Below are 12,954 nucleotides of genomic sequence, written 5' to 3' on the forward strand. Positions count from 1 at the left end.
TTCTGGGTAAATGTGTCCTAACACTGAACTGGCTTATATCCAACAATTCTCTAAGTAATGCAAACAGTTGATTTGATCTGGGAGATATATTGTGAAACCATTTTTTTCTTAAAGTACTCAGCATGTTTTACGTCTTAAAGTTGTATTTTCATTGGATTTCAGTACCATGTGGACCTTTGTCTTGTTCCTGTCCGTAGGTATCCCACTATCCATCTCTTTACAGAACTTGCATCCTAGTTTGGCTTTTCTCCTTTCTAAGAGTATGTGAATCTTACATCTATGTCAGTTAATACTTAAAGCAGATATTTCCATATAACCCTCAATATGTAATATCTGCAATACCACCCTCCCACCATGACCACCAATGATAACCTCCCTGGGTCATTCTCATAGACTATAAACCTGTATTCGCTATTGCTTAATACTCACTGAAACACTGTCTTTCGATTTATCTTTGAATTGAGCCTGAACACCTGTGCACCTGCACCATACTCCTTTGTTCCAGTATAAATTGATGTAATTAACAGTCCTGTAATTGAGGGACAGATTGACAACTAGTTCTGTAAATTACATTGTTATGATCATCATAAGGATGTGGTTAAAATGCTGCTTGTTGTGTGTCTCATTTATGCAGGTTTAGGAGATAAATTCTACTCAGATCTCTGGACCAAGAATATTTTTTGTCTGTTGTTTGTTTGTTAGGAGTTGGGATATTTTGAACTCACAGATACTATGAAACATGAAATTAGTATTTCCCTCTTTTTTATTCCTATAAAGATCAGAGCCAATTTATGGCCCAGCTACCAATTTTACAGGATATAAAAACATTTCTATACCACCATCATTTTGACCTTATCTCATCTGCTTATTTGCCAGGATTTTCTCATTAAAAAGAGAAAAGGAAAACTATAACATATATTTCTAAAATCTGCTTTAAAGACTTCTAGAGCAAGGGTAGGGTGTACTTTTTAAAAGGGAAATATTACACATTTCTCTTTATAATATACATATTAAAGGTATTTAGTTTTAGAGTCAGTCTCTTCACACTGCATTTTAGCAGTACTGTCATCTTTTGGTTAACCCACAAACCCAGAGTCTTGTCCTGTGGCCTATTATCAGAAATTCTAGACCCGCAGGACATTAAAGATTAAATAGGGCTTACCACATTGGAGGAAACATAGCTTTATAAAGGGATTAAATTAACCTCCTTAACTCTCAAATACGCTTGTACTCATGCAACATTTCATCTTTGAACAACATACTACAATGTGTGTGTATGTTGTGACCGTAAGCGTTATTTTCTTTAGTATTTGAAACTTTGTAGCAGTGAATTTCCTAGAGTTATTCAGTTTTCATCTGTTTCAGTAATGCACATTCTATAATGTAAAAGACCATAATGATGTAAAAGAAAAATTATATCAGACACTTTATAAAACAGCAAAGAAGACTGTATTCAAGACTGTTGCAAAAGGAGTCACGACTCTTGCACTAGAGGAGAGAGATTAAATGTAACTCTGCTGAAACAAAAGACGGAGGATTTTTAAATACTAGAATGAGCTAATGGAAAAGTACTGGAAGACATTAGGGGAGGTTGGTGAATGTGATTAAGCCATCTTTGCTTGCTAAGTGGTCTTTTCAAACTTAGGTTCCTACCCTCCTATAGAAACTGGGATTAGAAGTACTATCTCTTCTGATGATTACAGGCATACCTCATTTTATTGCACTTCACTCTATTTTGCTTCACAGATATTGTGTGGTTTTTTTTACAAATTGAAGATTTGCGGCAATGCCGCATTAAACGAGTCTATTGGGGCCATTTTTTCAACAGCATTTGCTCACTTTGTGTCTCTGTATCACATTTTTGTAATTCTCATAATATTTCAAACTTTTTCATTATTGTTGTATTTGTTATGGTTATCCGTGACATTACCATTGCATGGACTTGCTGAATGTTAGGACTTGCTGAAGGCTGGGATGATGATTAGCATTTTTTAGCAATAAAGTATTCTTTAATTAAGGTATGTACGTTGCTTTTTTTAGACATAATGCTAAATTGCGCACTTAATAGACTACAGTATAGTGTAAACATAACTTTTATATGCACTGAGAAACTAAAAAATTTGTGTCAGTTTATTTGACTATTTGCTTTATTGTGGTGATGTGAAACTGAACCTGCAGTATCTCTGAGGTATGCCAGTACATTTTAGACGGATGGCTCCTGGGTCCTTAAGAAAACTAGTTCTGACTTGTAGAAGATTTACATCTCAAAGGGGCAGAGAAGGAATCTACAATTGAATCTACAACTGATGGGAATGTTTAGCTGGTTTTTGTCATTGGTATTGACACTTGAGCTCCTCTCAAAATATGATAAGATAGTTAAGATCATTTTTATAAATTCCTAGTGAGTACAGATATTTTTCATTTGGTTTTTCAACATACCTAGGTTATTTTCCTTGCTTTTTAATATTAAAAATGAAATAATATAATCAAATGATTAAATAATTATTTTAATTTAAATTGAATATGTTGCAATCTTTTGTGTGTCAAGAAACAAAACAAACAATGATCACATGTCCCCAAACATGCGCAGCAAATTGGAAGGTAGAAGGTTAAGTAAAAACTCTGTGATCTGCAATTATGACAAAATAATTTATAAAAATCCTTTCTTTCTCAACAAAGACTGACTTTACAACTACTGTTTGAATGATGAAATTCAAATGAAGTAAGGAACTAGGAAGTGTGTCATGACAATTGTGATGCAAATGTGCAAAGTCAAACTAATTTATTTCCTTAAATATTACATTTTCCTAGTCATAGAAGTCTGTAGAAAGAATTTTCAAGAAGGAAGAAAGAATCAGTAATGGAAAGTGATATGAAGTGCAAAATACACGTGATATAAACATGGAGAAGAACTGGAAAATATCTTTGTGTTAACTGAGTAAGAGGTTATTGCTAACCTTTGAGACTTCAGTGTCAGAATAGCACCGGTGAAAACCAAGGTGTGAACTGTCAAATTGAATGAGTGCATAATGACACAAGGAGGCAATTGGTGTTTCACTATTTTTTTTAAGAAAAATGCTGCAAATAATTTGTAGGATTATTAGGGTTAAGGAATGTCTTCTAAGTTTAGATGTGACCTAAACAACTTTCTACTCTGAAATTAAATAGCATATGAAAGAGAAAATATTGAAACTTCAAAAGAAAGTGGATAACCAAAAGAATGCATGTCATCAGGGTACAGGGAGAGAGGTTGCCAGATGGGCAGGATCATTTTGGAAAGGAGAAAGTCCACAGCTTTTGAGACAGAAAATAAGGAAAGCAAAAAAAGTAAAGAATGATTTTTAGTTTGTTAGTCTCATTATTTTCATCCAGTTTTCACTACTACATGATCAATTCCATAAATATTAAGGATGTACTATTTTCAAAAAGACTTCAGAAGAACTATGTTTAGTACAGGCTTTTCTAAGCTGCAGTTCATGTTATAGCTGTTTCTAGTCCTAAGTCTAAAAACAAATAAAAAATATAACTCATCCTGGACTCGTTCTTCTTCTCATAGTGAAGGGATATATTTAATTTGATAGAAAAGGTGAGCTCAAAATACCTACTGATTTTTAATGACATAGGATACGTAAATTTACTGATTAATATTCTCCTATTCAGGTAACTAGTGCTAAGACATACTATGTCAGATACCATTAACATAGTAGCCATACTATGAAAATGTTTGTTTCTATTTATGACATTATATGGACACTTCGATAATTTATACTAATATATATTTACTCCTTACTTAAGATAGGGCTGAAATAAGAATGGCAAAATAATAATGATGGTAGTAATAATATGAATTTAGTCTACTTCTTTTTCACCTCTCAAAGAAGGTCTTACATCAAAAAGCAAAATTTATGCCCCCCTAAAAGATTTTTTCTTCCTTTCATTTCTACTCAAAATACTTACCTGCGGTTATTCTATTGAGCAAGGACATTAAAAGACAAAAATTCAACCATACTTTGCTTGAACATTTTGAATGATTAACTGCAGTAATTAGCTTTGCGTAAATTCACAATAAATAGAGCCTTGATACTTCACAATTAAACAGAACCCCAACTGCCTTTAAGCATTTAATTCTGCATTCAAATTATCAGGGGTGCTATTTTAAACTACTTTTAGGAAATGGGTGTAATGAGTTTTTGGTTCTTGCATTATTAATGAACTTTTATTCAGACTATAGGTTGGCAATTGGTGTTGTTAGATAAAGGGAAGTGAATATAAGAATGCTGAACAGTATATAAGAAAAAACAAGAACTTCCTCCTCATATCCATCTTCTAGAAGTTTTAATACTTTCCATAATAATACTTTAAATACGTTTTTATAACAACATAAAATATAAATAAATATTATTATTATTTCCTCAAGCAACTGAGCTAAAGTCTTTCTAGCTTATATCAATAATTGCAAATTATACAGATGCTAATACATTTAATTCCTTTTTCATGCTATTTGCATATTTCAAAATGTGCATTTCCAAGATAGGAACAAACTGTTAATTCAGTTTTAAGAAATCCTGGTTGTTTGGGAAAGGAAGGAGCCACACTGCTGTTAGTGCAGATAGCTTTATTAGATGGCTCTGAAGTATATTCTATAAATTCATTGTGCCATTAGGCATTTCCCCGTCCTTTAGTTTTTTTAATTATAAATTTTATTTTCACAAGAGAGTTGTATCTTGTCTATCATTTTGTGATGCTCATAATGGAAATGACTAAAACATCAAGAATGGAGTCTAGGGGCTTCCCTGGTGGCACAGTGGTTGAGAATCTGCCTGCCAATGCAGGGGACACGGGTTCGAGCCCTGGTCTGGGAAGATGTCACATGCCGTGGAGCAACTGGGCCCGTGAGCCACAACTACTGAGCCTGCGTGTCTGGAGCCTGTGCTCCACGACAAGAGAGGCTGCGATGAAGAGTGGCCCACGCTTGCGGCAACTAGAGAAAGCCCTCGCATAGAAACCCAACGCAGCCAAAAATAAATATAAAAATAAATTAATTAATTAAAAAAATAGCATAATGTTCAGTGACTTGAATAGGGCTGATTAAAAAAAAAACAACTTTCAAAAAAAAAAGAATGGAGTCTAATTTTAAAGTCATTTCAATGATTTTCATCAACTAATAAATTCTCTTACTTTATTCTGTGAGATACTAGTCCTGAAAGATATTCCACAAATAAAGAGTTTTTTGTTAAGTATTATTGGCCCCTCTAGGAATGTTACAATGCGCATATGAGCACGTTCAAAGCTCTGAAAAGTTCTGCAGAAAAACGAACTTTTACTTACATAGTCAATCCTCAAACTCTGTTTGTTCTGCTTTCTTTTAATATGATTCCTATTAACATTTTTCTGAAACAGGTTTTAGCAAATGCTATTTTAGATAATATAACTATGTTTAGATATCAGTTTTCTTCCTTCTTCCATATTTCCTTAGAAATAATTATCAACAGCTCTAAAGCATGCGAACAAGCCCTTTTGCATGAAATTCAGTCTCCTTTACAAAGCAGGGATGAGTAACTGATATCTTGTTTGATAGCTGATGTCCCTGGCACATTATATAACTGGGACACAAAGCTAGCTAGTCAGTAGGTATGATGGAATGATGTCTTCTGAGTTTTTCTGTACAGAATTCCCTTCCTCACATATATCCCAATGTTAATACTGTTAGTTCATCAAATATATTTTGCTCCCAAAACAAAACCCTTAAATCCTTGAAGACATCATTTTTTTTTCTTTTTTCTCTATCCTGTTTCCCCCCCATGCATCTCAGAACATAAGACTACCAAACAGAAACAGAGTTAACATAGACATATCAGACTGAATGGAAACAATTAGAATCTGTAAAGTTAGTGCTTTGTCAAGTTTAATTGATTTTAAAGAAAACCATTGAATACCAACTATAACAAGGAACCAGGTTCAGGATTAGGGACAAAAAAGAGAGTAAGTCATGGGCCCACTCCCAGGTATTCACAGTCCCCTTGAGGAGTAAGATAAGCATCTAATTATAATAGGACAGGTTATATCTATATACTATCATTTACTATCTCAAGTTGCTTTGCTGATGTAATATATTTCCAGCTCTTTATTCAGTTGGCATCCAGTACGACTACCAAATACTTTTTTCACTCAGATATTTTTATTGTCTTTAACAGAGAATACATGAATAGCAAATCAATTTTTATTTGTCTGATTACACTATTAATTATTTCTAGATTCATTCTTAGCAACATTTTGCCAGTGTTTCATGTTGACCAGAATCCTACCGAGATTGTAAGAAGTGATATATTTGGAGATTTTTAACTAATTTATCTACTTGGAATGGTGGTCAGTGGTCAGTTTGTGTCTCATCATCCTTCTGAAATACATTCTTAACAGAGTTTCAGAAGCTGACACCTGATATTTCTTCTCTCCAAAGAGATGCTTTGTCATTAAAATTTAAAACATTTAAAAAATGTCATTTAATTTAATGTTATTTTTGTTCCATCTACAAATTTTATTTTAATACAGACTATTATGTGTTGTATAATTCATGGAACATCTGACAAACAATCAGTGCATTTTATCATTTTAAATCTATAGCTATAGGAAAGACACAATCTCACAGCCTCCTCTTTGTCTTTATCTGCATATTGTATTCCTGGAAGCCATGAGCCTAGACTTCTCCAAAGCCAGTGGTCTTTAGCTCAAGGATAAACTCAAGAAGTAATCTAATTTTAAATAATTGAACTATGCTTAGAACTTTGGTCATTCATAGGCAAAAATCCACTTTTCTCTCTAGGGAAAGGTCCGCAGCAAGCCCTACCCAGATCTTTGCAGTGGCCTTACATTTATACACTAGTTTCATTCTATTCGCAGAACACCTTTGTAAATCTCAAAGTAGAGGGACTTTAGTGAGTGCAATTAGAATGTCCTGGCAAGTAACCTCTCAAAAGTGAACGTGAGCCAATTGCATTCAGTTCTCACAATATTATGAAAGGAGGCTATGGGTTATATTGCAGTGTTTCTAAGCTGATTATCCAGAACAGAGGCTCAGCTTGATGCCAGTTCTTTACATGCATTGCCAGACTAAACAAGTACCTTCTGAGGTTCATCCATCACAATTTAAGATACATTAAGCTAAATCTAATGTTATCTCAGGCTGGTGTTACAGGATTTTCTATATTCAGGCTAAGAAATGGCATTTGGGGAAAGGGATTTCTCCTCTCTTTTTCCATAGAATTTCTTTAGTTCTGTAAGAGTCTTGTTATGCCTGTTGGACCCCTGTTATACTCTGGTAGTAATCGCAGATTGATTTTAAGTATTTGAAATCAACTGGTAGGAGGAAATGATTTTAACATTGCATGAAGTACGATAAATTGTTCACTGAAAAGAGTGTTTAATTATAAACGAAGAAACCTGCTTCCCCGTTGATTATATTAAACACTTCATATTTTCAAACCGCTACACTATTGTTAATAAGCTATTTCTCACAGTGGGTCTCAGAGGGAGCATAATACAATCACCTCCTATTTTTATAAATGATGCACTTGACCCATAAAAATTAGATTGCCCATATCGGACCACATAGAAATGAAAAACTAGAATTGGCTTTCAAGTTCTTAATGTACCTGTGCCTAGTTAGCAGAGCTATGCTCTTAGTTTTCTGAGCAGCCAAAATAAATTAGAAAATTAAATAAATTTAACTGTCAGATGGCTACACACACACACACTTTTTTTTTTTTCCTTAGAGCATTTCTGTTCAGTATGTAAAACCAGGTATTTTGTTATGGAGTAACATAAAACAAACTCAAAGAGATGGCTCTCCAATTGATCCATGCTACTTATTCTGATATTCCCTATCTTTAGCTCACTTGCTAGACTGACTTGTCCCTCTTTTCCTTTTCAGAATATGTCATTTGAAAGACTAATATGATTGACTTTGGCCAAATCATAGAATTGTCTGATACTGAGATCAACAAATATTTGTGGCAATGAGTTCGTTCTTAAAAGCCCACTTGCTTATATTGCTTTCTATCAAAAATATAGTTACATATCATATTTAATTTTATTTCTGAATTGATTATTAGATTTATAATATTTAAAATATTTTTACTTTGGATTTTAAAAGTTATTTCTCATGAATAAAACAGTCCATGATATGTAACATAGATATCGATCTCTTGTTTTTTTATCAGTGGCTTTTGAATTGTTTCGTAGTTTAAATCTAATTTGTCTGATGAATTTGCAGTTCTCTCAACATCAGTATCACTTTAATATGTCACTGTATAGAGAACAAAGCTAGAAAACAAAAGCTGCCTAGTCAATAAATTTCAATCACTGAAACATCAGAGTTTTTTGTCATATTTGTATATGACAACCAACATATAACTTAGGAGTGGAATTTATCCTAAATGTACCCCCATACGAAACTATTACACATATACATACAAAATTTTTATCTTTGAAAAATATGAATCGTCTGTTTAACTTTTTTTAGCTTTATTATTTCTCTATAGAAACAGGATAAGGAAAATTCTTACCAAATGAAAGGAAACTTTCATTTAAATGTTATGAATGCTAACAAAAGTAAATGTTCCTTGACATACTGTTTTTTTAGGTCTGTTAAAAAAAAGTAAAGGACATTCTATGATCTTATAATTTGCTATGTGCTACAGAAATTTAATTGCATTTGAATTATATGTGCACAGTATATTATACTAAATATAGTAGCCAGATATGGACATTTTCAGCACATTTCCTTTTCTAGATATAAAGTCATATATTTCAGCACCCTATTAAAATATAAATATATGACTGTACATAATAGAATGCCATAATTTCTCCTGATTTCATCCTAAAGTCATATACTGATAAAGTTATGGTTGGGAATAAATAAGTTTCATAAGTTGCATTTGGAAGATGTAACAAACAACAATATAAGAATGTGATATTTGTCTTTCGGTATTTTCATTAAGACTGAAGCTTTGTGCATTTTCTAAACAATATTTTGGAGGATTCTCCTCTGAGATTCAGAATTCTTCAAACTTATAAAACATTTCATATCTTTTTTTAGACATAGGTGTCATATGCATTGGGTAGATAAACTGGACTATAAGTTATGAGTACACAATTTGGCATACATGAGGGTCAAGTTTATGTCTGTTTTGTTCATCTCATGTTATAAGGTCCTTGCCTAGTGCCTAGTCCTGAACAGGAGCCCTATAAATATTTCTTGAATAAAAAGAATGATATAAACGTTGCTTTTGATACTCATTTCTCTCTCCTTATTAAGATGCAAACAAGAAAGCAGATGAAAATATTTGAGACTGAAAAGTAAAGAAAATTAAAATAATTTTTTTAAGATTTAAAAATGTATTAATCTCTAGTGCATTCTTAAATAGTTCTACAGATTTCCATGGTATTTCCTGGCCTTTATTGGACTGAGGAAAATCAAGTTAAATTGAGGAAATTTTACCCAGAATGCAGTTAGAAGGCCTCCAATATCTTCAGGTCTTCTAAATTCACATCACTTTTGCCAGTGTCATCATATATCTAGGTTTAATTGTAAAAGTGAATGATAATTATGTTTCACTGCATATGCTACGTTTCATCATATAGGGATGGTGATGTTAAAGGAGAGGGGCATGAGTAGGATGTTGGAAAAGAGAAAGATGGGTATATGAGTATAACTGCCATAAAAAGGAACAAACTCTATTCCAAATTGAGTACATGGTATCATTCAGAGTTCAGAACTGGAGCCCTTAAGAAGCCAATAGATGCTCCCCCAGCAGTTTCTGGTAGTTATCATCACTGACACAGGTTGTGAGAACAGCACTGACCTTAGACTCAGAAAGCACTGCTGTTAGGATACAAACACAGCATGTTTTCCAAGCCATCTGCCAAGAGGTTCTTTTGGCCATCTGCATGAAATAGCCAGCAAACAGTTTCTACTGGAGACATCTATGAATGGTGGAATAGAGCCATCATAGCAAATTTTTTGAAAAAAGTATTTCTTTCAATTCAGGTTATTTCACTACTATTGAAAATACCTCATGAATATGAACTGACTGAATTTTTACCAAACTAGTTTTGGTCAGCATGTAGATACAATCTTAGAAGAATTTTCTTTAATATGAAATTTGTGCAATATTTGAGTTATTTGGGAAATTGTGCCATAATTAAAGTATGACATGGGTAAGGAATTGGACTTAATGATCCATATAATTATTTTTAACTCTAATACCTAATGACTTTATATAAACACGTTTCATCATTTGTTCAAAATTCAATGGCAACAATGTTTAAGTATCATATATAGATTTAAAGCATTTTTTATATTATTGGAAAATATTAACCAATTTATAAAAATCAGTTTTAGAGTGTCTAAGTGACTTAGGTCTTTAGATTATTTCTAAATTACCTAAATGAGGTTTATTAATATGCACACTACTTGGAAACTGAAGAAACATATGTACATTTTACTTTATTTTGTTTTACTTTATTTCAGCCCAGAGATGACTACCTAGAGTGAATGCATCCCTAACATTATGAAAATAACACTAATAACTTACGAAATTTTTATGTTTTAGCATTAAAAAAAGGACGATTTTGGATCACACCAGATCCTTATCACAAAGATGACAACATCCAGATTGGGCGTGAGGTGAAAATATCTTGCCAAGTAGAAGCTGTTCCTTCTGAGGAGTTAACATTTAGTTGGTTTAAAAATGGTCGTCCATTAAGAAGTTCTGAACGGATGGTTATTACGCAGACTGATCCAGATGTCTCCCCGGGAACAACAAACTTGGACATCATTGATTTAAAATTCACGGATTTTGGGACATACACATGTGTAGCATCTCTGAAGGGAGGAGGAATATCTGATATCAGTATTGATGTTAATATATCCAGCAGCACAGGTAAGAAGCATATTTATGATTCAAAAGATGTTCACATTGAGAATAATTTTCTTTTTTTACGTAAAACAAAATAGTCTTCAGCCAAGCTAAGAACATTCTAATTTTCAAAAAGCTTCCTGAAACCAAAGTCCTAACATTCCGAATGCCCAATAAATATGTTAAGGGACTTTGATTTTGATTAGATTTAGAATTACATTAGGTTTTGATTTAGACTTAGATTTGACTTAGATTTACATGAGGTTTTACAGAAATAGTGCAAATAAACTTAATAGTGTTGTCTATGATAGGTATAGGCTTCTGGGTTAAATGGTACCAGTTTTTAAATTATTAACTAGTAATTCTCTGTAAAGCCTAAAATTATGTTAATTAATAATGTTAAACACCAAATGGCTAAAGAATTAGGACAATTTTCAGAATTGTGAAGCAAGCAGAAGCTATTTAGTCCATAGAAGAAAATACCGAGAGATAATTTGAGTATTCAAATATAAGGAATATAAGAAATGTATTTTCCACCAACAAAAACCAATGATAAACATGTTAAAATTGTAATCAGGTGTGACTCTTTCAAGAACCTTATGATAGAATCTCTTCACAATGAGAATGGCTAAATATAAAAGTAGATTGGAGTGAAATTTCTTCTATTAAGGTTAAAACCAAAAATATGTTATCAATTTTCTCTCAATTAAATGAATGTCTACGGATAAGGAAAATTACAGGGTAATTTTGGTATGGGAGGACATATTAGCTTAATTCTTAGGATGTTTTAAAGCCCTGTGATTCTATGAACTGCAATCAGTATGCATCTGGAGAACTCCAACGTTGCTTTATTTGTTTTGCCAGCTTGTTACTAGATTGAATTTTAATTTAGGATTTTTATATAATCCTAGGGCGAATAACATGTGTTGAAAACATAGAGCACAAATGTAGATAGCAGACATACTCTGTTTGTTTGCTATTTTTAATTGGAGTATATTTGCTTTACAATGTTGTGTTAGTTTCTGCTGTACAATGAAGTGAATCAGCTCTATGTATACATATATCCCCTCCCTCTTGGACTTTCCTCCCACCCCCATCCCACCCATCTAAGTCATCACAGAGCTTTGAGGGAATTTAAATGGTTGGCTTCTCCTTTCCAGTCAGGCAGTATTTTGACTCTTGTATGTTAACAGATTGACCTGAGATTTTGTGTCTTTTCATGATTCCAAATTGCAATGCATGCTGGATTGATTTTACTCCTTAAGGGATATGGTCCATACCTCAGGCTGACCAAATGTGCTTACTTTTCACCGTTCTGCATTATTTCTAAAGGATATTCCATTCTAGGGTGATGAAAGGTACTTGTGTTTGGAAATATGTCCTTTTCTAGGTAACAAACAAACAAAACCACAATAACTATTTTTTATCTAACTTGTGTTAAAAATTAGTGCTATCCCTAGATGGACTCATTTGAGGATATCTAAGGAAAGCTGTTGATATGCTCAGTCAGTCATCATTCATTTATGTATTTATTCAATCAACAGATGTCCATTGAATGCCTCCATCAACATGCTAGGGACACCCATATATGATGTTTCCCGTAAGAGTAAGAACAATTTTGTAAATCCATGATCATTTTTCCTTATTTATGAGAGACAATTTTCCAGATGGTCTACACTGAATTATGACCATTGCTTTGTTTGTTTCGTTGTTTGCTTGGTTTTGTTTGCTTGTTTCGTTTTTGAAACCGATGACAAAAACTTATATGTAAAGAATCAGTGCTCCTATCTAAACAGACTTGTCTGATGGGAGTGCAGTTCATATACCATTAAACTTAGACAAAAGAGGGAGCAGAGAATGGAGAGGAGAAAGGAGCATTATATAATTATTCATAAAATGAGTCCTAACATTCATTTTTATATACACTAGTTAGTTACCTGTTTGAAACTGTATTGTAAATGACCAGCATTGATTCATGAAATTTCCAAAAATCTTAAAAGGAAAATTCCAGAAGATGATCAGAAAAGCACAAAATCCT

At 32.9% G+C, this 12,954-nt stretch overlaps 1 protein-coding gene across 2 annotated transcripts in view; it reads left to right on the forward strand.

The window, feature by feature from the left end:
* MDGA2 (MAM domain containing glycosylphosphatidylinositol anchor 2) overlaps nt 1-12,954 on the forward strand; it is an 829,686-nt gene that overhangs the window by 584,268 nt on the left and 232,464 nt on the right. For both annotated transcript variants that reach the window (XM_067736879.1, XM_067736889.1), the window contains exon 7: nt 10,611-10,940. In XM_067736879.1, coding sequence (XP_067592980.1) covers nt 10,611-10,940 — 330 coding nt within the window. The remainder of the gene's footprint in view (nt 1-10,610; nt 10,941-12,954) is intronic.

The sequence above is a fragment of the Pseudorca crassidens genome, chromosome 1 (genome assembly GCF_039906515.1).
Source record: "Pseudorca crassidens isolate mPseCra1 chromosome 1, mPseCra1.hap1, whole genome shotgun sequence".
Lineage (NCBI taxonomy): Eukaryota > Metazoa > Chordata > Mammalia > Artiodactyla > Delphinidae > Pseudorca > Pseudorca crassidens.